The sequence below is a fragment of the Ceratosolen solmsi genome, unplaced genomic scaffold, assembly GCF_000503995.2.
Source record: "Ceratosolen solmsi marchali unplaced genomic scaffold, CerSol_1.0 scaffold23, whole genome shotgun sequence".
NCBI lineage: Eukaryota > Metazoa > Arthropoda > Insecta > Hymenoptera > Agaonidae > Ceratosolen > Ceratosolen solmsi.
Genome location: NW_011948430.1, coordinates 1,629,506 through 1,648,788, shown reverse-complemented (window position 1 = coordinate 1,648,788; position 19,283 = coordinate 1,629,506). Strand labels below are relative to the sequence as shown.

The following is a 19,283-nucleotide window of genomic DNA, read 5'->3' as shown; positions in this document are numbered from 1 at the left end:
TAAATATTTTACGTATAAATTGAATTGTATGAACAAGTACAAATTCCTTTCCATTACAAGGTTTAATATTTAATATATTGTATTATATTATTACATTATATATATATATATATATATATATATATATATATATATATATATATATATATATATAATATGTTGAGAGTATGTCAAATAGATTATATTGAGTTTATTGTTGTTTAATCTTTATAATCAATACAATTTATATAATAATTTGTCTGAAATAATTTGAATATTAAATTCAGGAAAATATTGTATTTCTAATGTTATATTTAATATATAGAGATTGTGCCATTGTTGGTAGCTCGCAATTAAAAAACATTTCAAATTTTTTACTCGCGTTAAAATGTTATAAAGATTGTAGATGTATATGTTTGAGAATATTAATAATTCAACATCTATGTAAACGATAATTTGAATTCCGTGATAATAAAGAGAATGGTAGATCTGATAAATAGTTGAATTTTTCAAATAGCTAATGCATTATAAATTAGCATAATAATTAATGGCTGGACGATTTTGCTAACATTATGATTAGATATTTGTGAATTCTAATAATAATACGTGATAAATTTCTCTCATTTGAAATAAAAAAAAAAGGTTTTTGGCATTAATAAATTAATAAATAAATGTTAACTGCAATCGTTGTACAAGCACCTTACGAATTTTATATTCTTCATTTTCGTATACATTGATTATCTTAAAAAGTAATTTTAAAAACATATTTACCTATATTTGATTCATATTGAATTTGTATGTATTATTCATGTGCAAAGCATCTATGAGTAAATAAGAAAATTTAAAATAATCTATGTATATATATATATATATATATATATACGGTAAATTCTATAGCGTCTTTCTTAAAACTGACAAGTATCCCAAGGAAGTTTTGATAGTCTGTAAATATGAATAAATAATGTTATAATAAATATAGATAAAGTACGTGAATTTATGTATTGTTTGCATTATTTTCTTACATCGGTGTAAGTCATAAGACAAAACGTTTTGAATTGTCCAGCAGAGAGTTGCATCGGTTTCTGTGCACGATGGATGCATAATAAAATCATTTTTGCATTTTCATTAGACATTTGATACCAGTTGCAGTTGTAATAAGCCTCGGCCACACGATTGCTCTATAAAATTATTAATTAGTTTTTTTTTTTTTCACTTTTGCTTATGTTGGCTTAGCGGTGGGTTTTTTTTATCGCAAGTTTTTAAAAAATTCAAAATGAATCTCGTTGCCTGTATAATATTCTTTATAAGTTTAAACATAAGTAGTGGTCCTTTATCGTTTAGTGATACATAGAAACCTGTGAGATTATATAATACAATATTCATTACCTCGATTATCAGGTTTTCGCCAATTGTACAGTGAGTGTAGAGTATCAGGAATACTAGGAAGATGAATACAATCAATGATGATAAACCAAAATTGTCTCCAATCATTAGGTTCTAAATATAAAATAAAAACTCATTTTAAAAATGCAAATTCAATGTACGTGTTAATTTTCAATGCTGACCTACGTACTAATAAAATTTGATATCCCAAAGTACAGACAAGCAATAAGGAAGATATAATTTGTCCAATTAGGATCACGCTGAATATTTCCTGTACGTCTTTGCCCATTCTAATATGACATGAACAAGGTAATATTTTATAAAAATTAGAATGCAAATATTGAAAATTTATAAATATATAATTATAAAATGTATAAATAATTAAGTTAAACCATATTGATTATGCATTAAAGAAGACGTATTAAATTGTATATTGAATAAAGAAGGTGAATTTATTCATTAAAGAAGGTGCATACGGACATAAAGTATCTGGCTCAGATTAGCAATCGTTCCATGACTAACACGTGCCTAATTTATCCGTCACTGCGGCATTGATATTAGGCAAAGTTGGTAATTTTGTAAATTTTGCTGAACATTTAAATTGAATATATTAATTACTGGGCATTTCATTCGAATGTCTACTGCACCTATCTGGTTTTATTTTTTTTGTGTTTTTTTTTTTTTTTTTTTTTTTTTTTTTTTTTTTTTTGTTTTTATCAATAAATCACTTATGATGAGTCAAAAAATCTTATTAAAGCCATAAGATTGAAATCCAATAAAATTTAACGATTTGCATTGTATTGACTTTGATAATATTAGTAGTTAAAAGAATTGCGATATGCAGTGTGACTAATTCCCATGATAATCAAGATAAATTGATATATGGCTATGATGGCTAAATAATTCAAATTAAAGTTATGAGGATTTCAATTATTTTAAAATTTCTAGTTTTATTATGCATAATATTATTGCATATTAAGAAATTATTTATAAAAAAAAAAAAAAATGAGATGGTAATTTATAAAATCTTTAGGCTTCCGAGCCTGTTTTTATATGAATCCAAGGAATGACTTTTTATTACTATATATTGAAAAATTATTGCGGCCATTAAATAAAATTATATAGTTATATAAAAGCCGAATGTTAATATATCGAGATTTAATATTAATAATAATGAATAATATTATGGTTTGTCTTATATGGGTTATTCTATCCAAAAGTGACGATGGTATTTTATTATTTTAATTGGCGATTGCATATTAACTATAAAATTACATTTTTTTTGACTTGTAAATTAATCGAATGAGTGAATACAAGAATTTTTGTTATTAGAATCATAATTCCTTGCGCTAAAGGTAAAATATTGTTCAAAAAAGGATTCGAGACTTAAAAAGAATTTTTTTTTTTTTAGGTTCTATCTGGATTATCTTTGAGTTTACTAATGTTATCACAAGCAAAATATAGATTATTTATATATATATATTATTATCATTAAATTGAAAGTTTCTGAAATATTGCATTAGAATGTAGAACAATGATTGGTTGTAGATGTAATCTTAAAAAAGCTTAAAATTATTTTACTTGTGGTATTATAAATTTACATAAACGTTAGATTTACATAAAAAAAAAATTTAGAGTACTGACATATGTATAGATCGAGTGATATTGGAACATTCGAAAGCTAAATGTCATTATGTTGAATTCGCGTTGGTATTTGGTGCAATAAATTGCGAATTTCCTCCCAATTTTGCAAAAGTTTTTCACTATCATTTTGAAAATTTCGAGACTGTTCGATAAGCTTAACCTAGAATCCACTGGGACACACACGTAAAGGACCGAAGGATAATGGTTCGGTCGACCGTACTTTCGTCATTTCGAAAGCAAAACCCAGCAATCAGATTTACCAAATGTATTTACCCACTGAAAGGCTCCCGAGGTAGAAGAAAATATTTACCGGAGCAGCCTTATGTGCAACCTAAAGGCCTTTTGGAGCTCGATCGTGCAGCGCTTGGGATCGGTATCGATGTTTGTGATTCGAAGCGCGAGAACGGCCATTTGGCCGGAAATGTGATAGACCATTGTGACCATCAAGCAGTCTGACGAGCACTGGCCGAATGCGCTGACAAAGACGAACGGCAGTTGCGTGCCGTACGTCCAGAAGTACGTCGACACGTCCTTTATTTCGTAAAACTGATAAAAGCAATACGGCATCCTAAAGACGATGGACGAATTCTCGCTGCTTGATCCTGCATATTCTACAACTGTATTTTCACGCGTTACGATTAATCTCGACATTTTCGATTTATTATAAATAGGCTAATATATCGATACAAATGTTGTCCCGTTGGTGTCACTGGCCAATTCGGTCCTTAAAATATTGATAGATAGGATCAAGGTTTGTTTCTGAAAGGCATTACAACGAGTAGCATCGCATTTTATTTATCGATGCGAACAGAAATATTTAATAAAAAAAAAAAAACATATGAATAAACCATAATTTAAATTTTATTTTTCTTTTTTTTTTCTTTATGAAGATTGTGCATGAAACATCATACCATTGGCATTTATTAGACGGTTCTTGTGGTTTCACTTACCTTTTCATTTTACTGATACATTGAACAAATTATAACATTTACTTACTCGTGTATAAAATGAACTTGTCTTTATCGAAATTGAATCGTTATCTGCTAATTGCATAATATAACATATAATAAGTAAGATGAATTTTATCATAAAGCGTATAAGGATATAACGTATAAGGACAAAGATGCTGTTTCGTATATTAATATTTCTCGCCACATATAAACAACACATGAATTATATTAGTTGTTTCTTGACGAAAAAAAAAAAAAAAAAAAACGTAAATGTACGCGATGTCGGGGCAAATCTTGCTATTGGAGAAACTTTTATGTCGACTTACAAGCAGATTGCTCAATATTTTTTCGAGATTAGATCAACTCGATTTAAGCAAGTACGCACATGACTATTACATTATTATTAATTATAAAAATGACCATTACCACGAAACTTACTTTCACTAATTTGTCCTATAAATGGATTAGCGTAATGAGACGTGGCGGTAAGTGCAGTACTGATAACCAATAATTTTATAAAGATAACAGATTTCACTTGATAAGTGATGAAAATTTTTCTCTCTTCGTTAGTGTATTCCTTCGAGATAAGATCGTCGTTGATTTCATTGAACAGTGCGCCGATGCTGCGGTTATAGCTATAAAGTATGTACATTCGTAACATAATTTGCGTGAAAGCCGCGTTCTCCACGACATTAAGGAGAACGCGATCGAAGTCTTCGATAAAAACCCACAAATCCAGATACTCTAAGGATACGAAATAGCCCATGTAGAGGAAGTTAATATAAAAACGTAAGTTAGAGAAATTCTCAGGCCAGAGGCCCAGTGGCGACATTAGCAGCTTGTTCCATTGGATTATCCTTGTGTTGAAAGTCATTTTTGCCTGAAGTTAATTTTATTACCACTTTTACACATCTTTACAGTTTTAATATGGTTTAACATAGTTAATTAAGTTTAAGTGCCAGAATTCAGCTTTAATGCGGCTCTTACAATTAAAATGTCTTATTAAAAATTATTGATTGGCTTACTTCTTGTGTCCCGGCGACCATTATGCAACGCTTATTCTGAAATTGTATTGAATATTCAATGTTGCGAAGCTCTGTAAGATATACTTTTTTGAGATTCAAGCGCTTAAAACTCCCTCTATTATCTTTTTATATAATAGCATACGAATTGCATTTGATGGAATAAAGTAAAAATACTTGTGCGTATAAAGAAATCGATATTTAGACGATTATAATTATCGGACAATAGTGTAGAAAAAGAATATACACTGCATAATAACAATTTACTTTAATTTAAGTAATTTCCTTGGTTTTTTAATAAAGCTTTTCTTTCTATTTTCTTACAACCAAGACACTTAGACGCGAATGCACAATTATCCAATTATACGGTTCATAAAAGTTTGCGAAGGTGAAATTCGATGAAATAGAATAATTTGACTCTATTAGCATCATTCGTGGAAACAGCGTTTTTTGCGGAAAAGTTTTTAAATTTCATTGACGAAGTTTCGTAAAAGCATTAATGAAAATGCATACCAATGGGACAAAAACATTGCTAAATAAACTTATGTCATCGTATTTTAACAAATACTCATAAAGAGCATCGATTTTACACGAAGTGCATAATTTTTTATGATTGAAGACCCGTGGACGCATTATTTGCAACATGACAGTATAAGTAATTAATTACTTCAAATATTTATTCACATACGTTTAGTTATTTAATGCCGATAAGTATTGATAATAATTTAACATTGATAATAATTTATCAAAGAAGTGTAGATGTTAAAAAAAAAAAGAAGAAAAAATAACTGCATGTATTTATAGATTAAAGGTTTAGAATATATATTTATTGTGGCAATATTTAAGTTAAATAATTTATTTAGATCAATAAACGAGCAATTTTATGCGTTCAAAAAACAAAAACAAAAACAAAAATAGAGAATACAGTAAAGTTTTATATAAAAGGAAAATATATATAATTCGTCGAATACTTTAGAAAATTTTTCAGAAACTTTAGTCTTTCAAAAGAAATGGTGAATAAGAATGTTAAATTAATTTTTTACACATCATAACTAAAACTAAGACATTGATTTAAAATATTAAACTTTTTACAAAATTTTTCATTCAATGCTTTATGCATATGAAAAGTTCCCATTCCACATGACTCGTATTTGTTTGAAAAAATACAACAAATGCATATTTATTACACACATGTGCACATTTTTATAGATATTATAATGGTATTTTATATGCGACACACACACACACACACACACACATATATATATATATATATATTTGAAATATATAGTTAATAATATATGGTTGTTTATAATATTTATAATTAAAAGAAGATGCACTTGATTATTTTCTTCTTGTTACAGTTTTTATTCATATTTTTTCGTTGAGGAGTTGATATATATATATATATATATATATATATGCATCAATTCGATAGAAATAAATTATTATAAGATGAAAATAAAAAGTTTTATAATATTTTTAATTCTGATGTTCTAAGATTATTATTCCAAATTTCCTGATAAAATGTGTTCACTTCAACACGTTAATATGAAAAATTTTATATTTATTCGCATTCATTCGCTTTATAGTTACGCCAATAAAATAAAAAACCATCTTTTATGGTAACGCACTTTAGAATATGAAAATTGTTGTAATATACAAATAAAACTTGCTTGGAGGAATGAACTTACTATCTACTTACCGTATTAAATAAAAACGTGAATATCGATCAATAATTTTAAGGATCGAGACTGATCAATCATTACACATTCGTGGAAATAGCATTCTAGGCCTACCGTACCCAAACTTATCCTTTTTGTTCAATTTATTCGTTATTGCGTAAAAAGCCATTATCGCTAAGAAACAGCAACGAAGAACAGAAAATTTTTGCGGAATGATTCTATGAAATATCTATTTAGGCTTACATGCACGTTAAAGTCTCAAAGCAATGGTAATGAGATATTAATCATCTTGTTGAGTTACAAAGGCCCTCTTTCAATATTTCACCCAGTCGTTTTATATTGGAAATTTCATTTAAATTGTAAAATCCAATAATTTCGAAATTGTACCAGCCGACTCATTATTCGAGCGACTTTTCTCGGACAGTTTTACGATCAAACGAAGCACCAGCTCTCTCTCTCTCTCTCTCTCTTTCTCTTTCTGTCGCCAAACACATACGTTGCTCGCTCACTCAATTCAAAAATATATTTTCCCGATACGCGCAAGAAGATAAAAAGTGAAAGAGCCAGGCATTACGCCAACGAGCTTGACAATTACTTTACAGAGCAGACGCATTACATTACGACAAAGCGTCACTAATAATAATAATAATCATCGCCAATGTCATTAATTATGATTGGGCCTCTCGCGCCCTACGTCTATATCTGCCAAAACGAAGTTTAAGGCGCAGCAGAAAAAAGGAGCAGATTGTTTGGCAGGTGGCCGGTTACCTGCTCCTCTCAGCTCGCGAGAAAGTCCCCTTTCTTTTTCACTTCCTTTTCTCCACTGACGCACAAGGCGCGGAGGGAGCAGTGTCGGTACGCAAGATATCTGCAGGCTTATGCTAATAACAGCATATGGCAAGGCAACAGTGGCCGAGTTGGCGACAGAAGCCAGTTTGCAATAGACTCCGGTGTAACGTGCTTCATTGTATAAGAAAGGCCGATCGCGAAAAGTCTCTAGTACGAACGTGAGCTCCTCCGCGCTCGAGCCCCAGACACGTCCAGCCGAATATTCGCTATCGTGTCTTGTTTAATCGGAAGTTCGACTTGTCACAGTTCGGTCGATGAGATACCGTTTACTTGCCCGTCGCGGCCTCTCAAATCTTATTTAAGATTATTCGCGTCTCGTCGTACGAGGTCGATTGTTAACATTAGTCCACCCGTGCCAGGATGCTGGCTCGTTTTTGGAAATTGTTTTTTATCGAACGGACGCGTCTCGATTGAAGCTTGCGGTTGATCGCTCGATATTTAAAGCGATTTTTTGTTTTTTGTTCGTTCGTTCGTTCGTTCGTTCGCCTATTTATTTGTATTTTCAATATTAAGTTACCGCGCCAATTATTATTCAAGAGCATTCGAGCCTTTTGCAAGATCTCCTTTGTTTGAGGGAATGCTCCCATCTTTGGAAGTAAAGTGGCTTTAAAAAAGTACATGCGTAAACGCGTTTAGCATGGACGGCGGCGAAAAGAAGAGGGAAAACAATCCCAGACAAGGCGCTAGTCGATTATCTATCATCAGTTTCGCGTAAGCCTCATAAAAATCTTAAAGCACATAAATTCATTGATTTCGATAAAATTCGATATTGTTATAATCGTGTAGCTTAGGTGACGAGCATTTAATGCTAATGTTCTATATGAAAATAAAGAGACGGAAGGAAAATAATGACACTGTTTAACGATAGGCCATTGAAATTAATCTAATTAATAATTACATAATAATACATAATTAATTAATTTAATTAATACGGTTATCATTGACTTTTATTAATACGGTATATGCAACGCAAAACATCAACAAATCGATTCATGATATTTTGTTAGATAAACTATTTGTCTAGGAATCAATATTTTCCAAATACTTATTGATTATATTGTGGCATTGATTTATACTAGTTTTGAAAGTAACATCGTCGATATTAAAGAGTTTCCGGCTCTTAAGTAATCCAAAAGTGAGGCAACATAATCTAATTATTCCAATCTGTATTTCTACGAAAAGAGTGATTAGATACACGTAATCAAATAAAAATTCTATATAAGCTTTCTTATGTGTGTGCGAGTGCGCGCGCGCGTGTTAAACAAAATAATAGAATCAACAAAATATTATAAAAACGATATGTATAACGTAATATTTTTTTTTTTTTTTTTTTTTAAACACTCGAAATACTAGTATAATAACAATAATGATAACAATAATAATAATAGAATTTTACTCGGGGAAAAATTACAATATATATTTTATTGTGTCACATTGCAATTAGGCTTATTTTATAACATTATATTGTCAATATTCGATTTCTTGTTTTTATTATTATTATTTTTTTTTTTAACTAACTCAATGCACACACACACACACACACACACACACACACACACACACACACACAGAGTTGTAGACAATATTGCGTTGTTCGTAAAATTGAATAATACTTATGCAAACAAGCAAGGTAACTGAGCTTCGGAGAATCAACAATATAAATACTCTCATTCTGATGCGGATTCGATTGATTAATCAACCCTATATTTTATTGTGTTTGCTATAGATATTTTTATAATAGAACTACATTATTTACTTCGGTTGACTATTGATTTCCTTAGCATTGAAAAGATAAAACGTGTTAAGTGTAAGGGAATTTAGAATACTTTTTAATTTTATAAGATGCATAATACGTGCGAGCGCGCGCACACACACACATATACACACGCACGCACGCACGCACGCGCACACACATCTATAATGTTTTTCATAAATCAGATTTTAAATATAAAAATGTACAAGTTTTTATCATGCATTTTAATATAAGAGAAAATATGAAAAAAAATTTTTTTTTATAGAGCCATTATTATTATTATTATTATTTTTTCAACGAAATGAAGAACTAATTTAAAACTAAATGAGACTACACAAATTCTGAAAATGCTGATCTGAAAGAATATTAGTCTATCTTTAAAGACACTGATTTAAGGTTTCAAATGTCAGTAGGTTGATAAAAAAACATTAAAGAAAAGAAATAGTGAGCCGAACAAAGTACGCTATCAATCGTTTAAACATGTTATTTCAAATAATTAAAGATCAAAAAGTTGTCCTGTATGAAGGAAAATCATTGTAATAGCATCGATATTATCGCCACAGCATTCTGAATTGAAATATCGAGTGTTTTAAATGTTTATAACTTACCGCTACTTATTGCGGGATTTTTAATATTCTAGACAAATTTTTTGAATGTCACTTTCTACGTCTTTAATTTTTAATTTCAATATTAAATCGTTTCGAATTTGTTTAAGTAAACGTATCGCGTAATAAAAATATAATCATTTACTAACATTTCATGTAGAATTATATATTTTAATTAATATTTTCAGGAATAATTGTAAAATATCTATTCTTTTACTCTATCAGATTTGATTAATTTCATTTTTAATATATCGTTTTTATGAAAAGTTGACTCGGTATTATTTAAATATTAATATGTATTAAATTTGCAATCGTTTTACTACATTACTATCGTCCACATTATTTAAAGTTAAATATTTATTTGTCTAAAATACGAAATAACGAAAGTGAACTATTTTAACTAATTTATATTAAACTAAAAGATTTAAAATTGCTAAGTGACGCGTAAAAAAGAAAACTTTAAAAATATATAATAACAATGCTTAATAATACCTTAACATTCAAATTATTATAAAAAGGATAAAAATATGATAATAAATATTAATTATTTATAATTGTTTGAATTTGAATTATTATTTATTATTTTCACTAACGCTCCATTATATTGATAATAGCAATTGAAGCAAATCGAACCTTTCAAAAAATTCTTTTCTTTTTATAGTTGGCTTTTTAAAACCTTTCTCACTGGATTTCAACGAGAATTGAATTTATCCGATCTTTATTACCCATTGAATCAGCATTCGAGTCATAATGTTGGTGACCAAATATCAGCCGAATGGAGAAGGGAACAAAAGAGGTGTAAAAATTTAAATAAAAGTGCTACTCCCAATTTAATGAAAGTTCTTGTGAAATGTTTTGGGAGAGATATCTTGATCATTGGCATAGCTCAGGCTCTATTAGAATTCATTATAAGGTATCGAGGATTATTGACAATACAGGAAGCGAGCATTTAAACTGCATTAATTCACATTATAAAATTGTTTATAAAGGAAAATTAATGATTAAATCCTTTTGTAATTTACTTATTGTTTCAAGCATACAAAACATCCTCGTTTGTTTTTCTTGTCGGATAAGTATTTTCCTTTGCCAACTTTCTTAGCACCAGCAAGTGTCACATAAAATAACTTAAAAGCCATCGTATTCATTGAAAATTGGGGGTTAATGCAAAATTAACGGCTCCAGCGTGATAAGTTTTAGCTTGGATTTTGATTGAAAGGAGCATAATACATCAATATCACTTACAATGAAGTGTATACGCGGAGTCGGTAACTTTAATGAAAAAAATAAAAATAAAAATAAAAAAAAAAATGCAAAAAAAAATGCAAATCTAATTTGAAACGACCTAAATTCTCAAAATGCAATTTCGTAAAGTAAATGGATGCAGTTTTGTTCGCCACTTCCTCAAGTGCGAAATAAAAGGCTAACGTAATGATGATTCAAGATATTTAAGAGATCCGTATTCTTCAGATTATCTAGGCCGTACATTTTATTGCAATTGTTGCACTACTCGAGCGAGAGATCATACATGGCGAAGATTGAGGCGTACGGCTGGGCTGCTGGACTCGCCGCTGGCGTTTTCATCGATTGCATCACCTGTCACATTTGCGTCCAAAATTTGATGCACACGGGAATGAAGATACGAGTCGCGTGCTCCTCCCTCTTGTATAGAAAAATATTGAACGTGCCAATTACTTTTACGGACAATGAAACGAGCGCCGGACAGGTTTAGTAAAAAAAAAAAAATAAATATCGTCGCCATGGGCCTCTAACACTCCTCTAACAATTATTTATATACAATAATACGTAAATTGAATTATCATGCGCCTATACGAGACGAATATGCCGTCTCAAAAGGCATCGGAGACACATTTGCAATAGGCTATCGCGCCTGTTATTGATACTTTAGAGCTTAACGTTCGCTCAAAACGTATATGAATTCTTTTTAATCGAGAGCCTCGCCAGATAGTTCTTACTCGTGGTTAATTATGCATTAAAAAAAAAAAAAAAAACAATTAATTCCAGGTGCTGAATTTGCTGAGCAACGACGTGAGCAGAATAGATCACGCGGTATTTTACATCCATTATATATGGATGGCACCTCTGCAAGCTTTTATGGTATTTTATTTTTTATACAGGGAAGTTGGTTTCGCAGCTAGTAGCGGGATTGCTCTACAATTACTTTTTATACCGGTACTGGGTAAGTATGTAAAACTTCGTACGTAACACAGAGAAAATCAAATGGTATCAAACGCACTATCTAATCGCACTCTCATTGACACGCAACGATTAATGAGTATGGTATCTGAGTTAATATAATAATATACATAAATGTATAATACTATTTTTTCTCTCTGTGTGCACTAATGCGATAATTCAAGTAAACAGCCTCACAATGTAATTAGAGAAATCGCAATGACGCGAGAATTTAGGACTTTTTGGGAGTTTAACGAATCGCCTGACTAGTAAATACACAGCAAGAACCGACGAGCGGCTTGGATTAACCAATGAAATTATCAAGGGAATAAGGGCCATCAAGATGTATGCCTGGGAAAAGCCGTTCTCCGTACTCATCGATCATGCCCGAAAGTGAGCAACAAAACAAGTCAATCATTTCCATAAAATCATATTCCTCCCATAAATGTACATTCTGATTTTACGAGTAAAATTACTTTTAAATCATTTCAATGGATTTGCGTGCAATCCTAGTTAAATTTGCTAATATAGTAACATAAACATTATTATTTAAGTAATATTATAAAATTATAGTTACTATGTTAACGGTTTTGAAAATAGTCTCGTACTAACAATATAAATTTTAACGTTTAAACGAATTACGGTACAAGCTCAATAACATTGTTATTAATCTAAATATTAAATTAATTTTAATACGTAGTAGCGAGATAGTTTGTAAGTCATAATTGGAAATATTAATTCATCAAGCTTACAACACGATTACTTCAAACTTAACACAACATATATTTACCAAATTGTGTGCGTAAGTACGTAAGATCGATGAAATACGAACACTTAATGAAATGTAAACAACACTTGATGGGGGAAAAAAACAAAAAAAAAAAAAAAAAAAACTTAAAAACTTAATGTTCAAAGACACATTATTTTTTCAGAAAAGAAATGCAAATCGTTAAGCAAGATTCGATAATGACCGATATAAGCTTAGCCTCGGAATTTTATATACCAAGGCTTTGCATTTTTATAACGATACTTTCCTTCATTCTATTTGGAAATATTATTAGCGCTGAAAAAGTTTACGTTGTCACCGCGCTCTATGATGTTCTGCGAATGAGCATGTACACGCTATTCCCAATGTGTAAGTAACGCTCGATTATTGAATTTGGAAAGTAGAGTGGGCATTAATGGCAAGCGTCGATGGATAATTTTGTGAATTACCAGCAATGTGCTTTTCAGGTTTGCACGATGCAGCCGAAGCGCTAGTATCTGTTGAACGTCTTCAAAAATTTATGCTGATCGAAGAGGTGCCATGCTCACTACCCACCAATTGCAATAGCCCCGAGCAAAACGAGTCGAATCCCTCGACAGAGTCCATTATAACATTGAGGAACTTGAGCGGCCAATGGGCCCCGAGAGTAAAAGTGCTCGAGAACGTGAGCTTAACGATTCGGGCAAAATCATTGACGGCCGTTGTTGGCCAAGTGGGCGCTGGTAAAACCAGTTTTCTTCACGCCATACTTCGAGAACTACCCTACACCAGTGGAGAACTGACTGTTGGTGGCTTAGTTTCCTATGCGTCCCAGGAGCCTTGGATTTTCGCCTCCACCGTAAGGCAAAATATCCTATTTGGCCGTCCACTAGATAAAATGCGCTACGAAAATGTAATCGATGTTTGCCAACTGAGACGAGACCTCGACATCTTTCCGGACGGCGATGCGACGATGGTTGGTGAAAAGGGAATAAACTTGAGTGGTGGACAATGCGCTCGATTGAATCTAGCGCGAGCAATTTATCGCGACACTGACATATATCTTCTCGATGATCCACTTTCGGCGGTTGACGCCGTTGTGGGTCGGAAGATCTTCGACGAGTGCATTAAGACGAATTTAAAGGGAAAAACTGTGATATTGGTGACGCACCAGTTTCAGTATTTAGAAGAAGTCGATCGTATAATAGTATTGAATAGGGGCTCGGTGGAGGGGACGGGGACGTTCGGCGAATTGCAAAGTGCCGGAGTGAATTTGGTACAGGTGATGCAAATTGAGAATGAATTTGATGAGGGGGAGACGCCGAAGAAGGACGACGAAGCAAAGTCGTTGCGCAATGAAATAATAATCGAGAGCATCGCCAAGAAGAAGGAGAGTGTCGTTGAAAGTAAAGCAGGCGGTAGCATATCCGCCAAGACTTACGTATCCTATTTTTCGAGCAGCGAAAGTCTTCCTCTCGTTATTATTGTCGCATTCGTAAGTATTTTGCATCAATTAGCAGCCAGCTGTGGCGATTACTTTCTAGCATATTGGGTGAATGCGGAGGAGAACGCCACGTCGCAGAGGAACGAGACTTGCGACGAATCCGTCTGCGCACATCGCGAACGTTACATTTACTTTTATGGCGGCATCACAATTGCTACGATAACTCTCTGCCTTTTGCAATCGTGGACATTTTTCGAAATGACAATGAGAATAGCCAATAATCTACACGCGCGCATGTTCACCAGCGTGATCTATGCAACCATCGATTTTTTCAGCACGAACCCGCTGGGTCGTATAATGAACAGGTAATGGGAGACACGACAAAATTATGGGGAAGGTGTTTGTCCCTCACAATGGTCTATTTATTACAAATTTAATCCCAAGTATTTATTCAGATTTTCGAAAGATATGAGTATCGTTGATACGGAGGTGTCGCGAGCAATGATCGACGTTATACAGAATGCAATACACATTATCGCGGCATTTAGTTTAGTCACCAGCGTTAATCCTTGGCTCATTATTCCAACGGTGTTGGTCGGTTTCTTCTTTTACTTCTTCTCCGCGTTCTTTATAAGAACGAGTCGGAGCATCAAGCGGTTGGAAGGAATAAGTAAGTTTATCACTACACGCACGAAATATTTAAATGTGTTAAATTATTCACCAACGTTAATCGGCATTTTGCAATTTATCAATTGTAGCGAGATCGCCGGTATTCGGTCACGTGAGCGACACTCTACAAGGATTAGCAACTATACGGGCACTAAATGCTAAAGAAACTTTGGTCGACGAGTTTGACGACCACCAGAACCTTCACTCATCCGCGTGTTTCATTTTTTTCTCAGGCTCTCGAGGACTCGGCATGTATTTGGACTTATTCTGCGCCCTATTTCTGACCTGCGTTTTATTCACTCTAATGACATTTGACGAAACGACATTGGCCGGTGATATCGGTCTCGCTATAACTCAGTGTATGTTATTAATAAATACACTGCAATGGGGCGTTAGGCAATTTGCTGAGCTTGAAAATCAAATGACGTCCGTCGAGAGAGTGCTGGAATATTTTCAATTGCCAAGAGAATGCTGTAACGCGGATAGTTCGGACGATAAACGATCTGCCGAGCTTTCGGATGTATCTGGGACCGCTTTCCTTTTAACCAATGGCATTGATAATGGATTTTGTCCAACCGAAGGTCAAATTGAATTCAGAAACGTCTATCTCAGATATGACAAGCAGGGGCCTGCGATATTAAAAAATTTAAACTTTGTGATACAGCCGGGAGAGAAAGTAGGGATAGTCGGACGAACGGGAGCAGGAAAGTCTTCCTTGATCAATTCTCTCTTTCGATTAGCTTATATCGAAGGAGACATTTACATCGATCAAGTTCTAACCAATACTCTTGGATTACACGAATTACGATCACAGGTAAAAAAAAAAAAAAAAAACAACAACAATCTCTTACACGCGAAAAAAAAATTTGGAATCCTATTAGGGATTCGTATGTTAAATAACAATTATTCGATAGAAATGCTTATGTTACTTACATTACTTTAACCCATTGACCTTTCACTTAATACATACTGGCTTTAAGCGCATATATATATATATATATATATATATATATAAAATATCGATGCACTTATTCAAGTTTAGAAATTCATTTTTAATTATCATTTTCAATTGTCATTATCGGTAATACATATTCATAGAAACGTTAATGTGCATAATGTTCGAAAATAATGTAAAAATAGCGATAAATCGGTGCACATGACATATCATCGATCAACGAGCCTCGTTCATCGATCTATCTTCCCTAAATCTTCCCTAAATATTTTATTACATTCTAATAAGCAATCTTGTTTAAAAATGTACACACAACTTTTACGCGTTATATTGAAAAGAATATATATCTTTTTGTTTTTTTTTCCCCCCTAAAGTCGTCAATATTATAAAAACTATAAAACATCGAAGAATAAAATACAAGTGGCACGATATTGAGTCAATTTTAAATTAGTGGTTAAAAAAAGAAAAAAAATGCCAAATAAATAATTACAATGTCACAAATAACTAAAAATCATTCTCAAAGAACAAACTCCAAAACAATAGTCCTCTTGTATATAAAGTCCTTAGTACCATTATTACTCGAGGGGATATAATATCGATTGTACGAACTCGAAGATAAGCATCATTCCACAAGAGCCGATCCTCTTCATGGGCACCGTGCGCAAGAACCTCGATCCTTTCGACGAGTACACGGACAAGGATCTCTGGCAGGCACTCGACGACGTCGGCATGAAACGAAGCCTCCACATGGGCCTCGACGCCAAGGTCGCCGTCGGCGGCTCCAACTTCAGCGTCGGACAGAGGCAACTGCTCTGCCTGGCGCGAGCCATCGTCAGAAAGAAGAAGATCCTCGTGATGGACGAGGCTACGGCTAACGTCGACCCCAGCACCGACGATCTCATCCAGAAGACGGTGAAAAAGAAGTTCGAGGCCTGCACGATATTGACGATCGCCCACAGGCTGCACACCGTCATCGACAGCGACAGGATACTCGTCATGGACTCCGGCTCTATATCGGTAATATTGACCGCGCGATCCTCACATTATTTGAACTTTGCTGGATTTTATCATTTATTTCAATTTACAAAATTCCCGGACATTTTATGCCGCAAGAATGGTCATAATTCTTACGGCTTTAACCTTATAAACAATTATAACGTACAATGTCGATTGATAAAATAGAAGTTTTATGTCCGCTATCCATTATAATAGTCTTAAAGATTGTTAGTTGCATTGTTATAAGGGAGTTTGTCGGCTGGGAAAAGTAAGGTCGAAGATATTTCAACGTAATTTTAATAATAAAAACGTTTTCTTTCTCTATATTTTACCTCCACGCTGAATTTTTTCAATACACGTATAAATAGTTTAATAATATTATGATTACGGCTGCGCGTTAATTAATTAATTGAGAGACAATTCAGACTTTCGATAAAATAATGTATAATATGGGCTGTGATAGTAACACACAAATGTCTTCAATTCAAATGTTGTCATTGAGTTTAATTATTAATTATGTCGATGTTCCTTAATCAAATTATACTTATGTCATTCGTATTGTGCTATTCAATAATTCTAAATATCAATAGAGTTAATTCTTGATCAGTCAATGATTAAATTAATGATTTTTACACTAATTGGTAACTCATTTTATTTCATAAATAAAGTACCTTCTTACCGAAATTTATATTTTGTATCTTAACTATCTTGATATTGTCATTATGTAGATGATTAAAAATTTTCTCACGACACTTTTTTCAAATAACAATTAGGAATTCGATCATCCGTACATATTACTGACGAACAATAAAGGTACTTTGTACGATATTGTCCAACAGTCAGGGTCAAAGTCAGCACAATTCCTTTTCCAAATCGCCAAGCTGGTAAGCGATATTATCAATGCTAAATAATAATAATAGATTATATATATATATATATATATATATATATATATATATATATATATATATAAAGAAACAATAACGCCAAATGATATTTATATGTTTCAGAGCTTTGAGAGAAAAGTGAGGAAAAATTAAGGACTTTCTTCCATTTTTACAATATTTAGAAATATGAAGAATGCGGTTCGATTGAATCAAAAAGAGGACTGACATAAACGATATATTTTATGATACATTTACTTCATTAAATCTATTTGAAATATTTTTTTACGTAGGACGATTCGCAACAGATCTCTTCTAAAAATTTTACTTTGAAAATAATATGTAAGACAATAATTCTTAAAAACAAATTACAAATAAATACGATTAAAATTGTACGAGCCTTTGTTTATTATTTAATGTTTGACGTATATAAAATGGATTTATGGCGAATGATTGAAAATGGTGAGATTCAATATTGGTTTAGACACAAATAATCATATAATCAACCACTTTAAAATCTGTAGATTAAAAAACATTTATTTTGTAAAAATAATTTCATGATTGTTTAAAAAATATTTTCAAATAATTTGAAACTGTCTTGTACATATATAACTTTTCATTTGATCTATTTTAAAAATATATAGGAACGAACATTTGAATTAATCACAATATAGTTACAATTCCATTTACATAAATTACTTGCTTACACATCAATAATAATGATTTACAGTATTTTAGAATAACTGCTGTAGAGATTAATTTTTCCCTCTCGAAATTTAACGCTACTATATAATATATTTTTAAGTATTAAACAATTCATTTATTTGTTTAATTAAGTAAAAACTACCAACTATTCTCATATAACTCAAGATATTTATAAGAAACATTCATCTCTATGTATGTATGTATGTGTATATATATATATATATATATATATATATATATATATATATGACAACCTGCATACATGTAAAATTGCTGAACTTACATTATATAATAAACACAATTATATTTGATGAATTACAATCATATTTTTTACATATCAATATTTTTTATGCATTATTTTATAATTATACATTCTATTTGTCCAATTAATTCTGACTTTTGAATGGATTTTTTAACTTTAAATTTTTTAATACATATATATGTATAATTTTTCTGTACAAAAAATCATTTTTATAATTATCAAAATCATATTGTTGAAATCGCGATTTAATATAAAATTTCTCTCGGCAATATTTCTACATGCTATATTTAATTATTTTTCATAAACTGTATATTAATATACTTTTTTTTTTATATATATAAAAGCATTATCTTCGTTTTCAATATGGCAATCTTCAAAAATACAATTTATACATTTTTTTTTTCCAGGAAATAATGCTACCTTTATGATTTACATACATTGTTGTTCGATATTGATAACATGTACTTTTGTTTTTTTAAATATTTCACGATCTAAGTTCTAATCTATCCTCTTACATCATTTATTCGTGAAAATAAATAATAAATTATACAATACTTGAAAAT

General features: G+C 31.7%; 2 protein-coding genes across 2 annotated transcripts; one reads left to right on the top strand and one right to left on the bottom strand.

Moving 5' to 3' along the window:
• Window positions 1-870: 870 nt before the first annotated feature.
• On the bottom strand, window positions 871-4,830 carry LOC105364090 (odorant receptor 94a-like). Its single transcript, XM_011501953.1, has 6 exons — window positions 4,395-4,830; window positions 3,317-3,623; window positions 1,553-1,652; window positions 1,366-1,476; window positions 1,002-1,157; window positions 871-921 (listed from the first exon to the last, which is right to left on the bottom strand). The coding sequence occupies exons 1-6, from the start codon at window positions 4,828-4,830 to the stop codon at window positions 871-873; spliced, it is 1,161 nt and encodes a 386-aa protein (XP_011500255.1).
• A 6,388-nt stretch (window positions 4,831-11,218) lies between these two features.
• LOC105364089 (multidrug resistance-associated protein 4) lies at window positions 11,219-17,909 on the top strand. The gene is made up of 10 exons (XM_011501952.1): window positions 11,219-11,593; window positions 11,893-12,067; window positions 12,300-12,456; window positions 12,996-13,198; window positions 13,297-14,617; window positions 14,708-14,922; window positions 15,011-15,735; window positions 16,489-16,890; window positions 17,643-17,753; window positions 17,880-17,909. The coding sequence occupies exons 1-10, from the start codon at window positions 11,396-11,398 to the stop codon at window positions 17,907-17,909; spliced, it is 3,537 nt and encodes a 1,178-aa protein (XP_011500254.1). The 5' UTR covers window positions 11,219-11,395.
• Window positions 17,910-19,283: the final 1,374 nt, after the last annotated feature.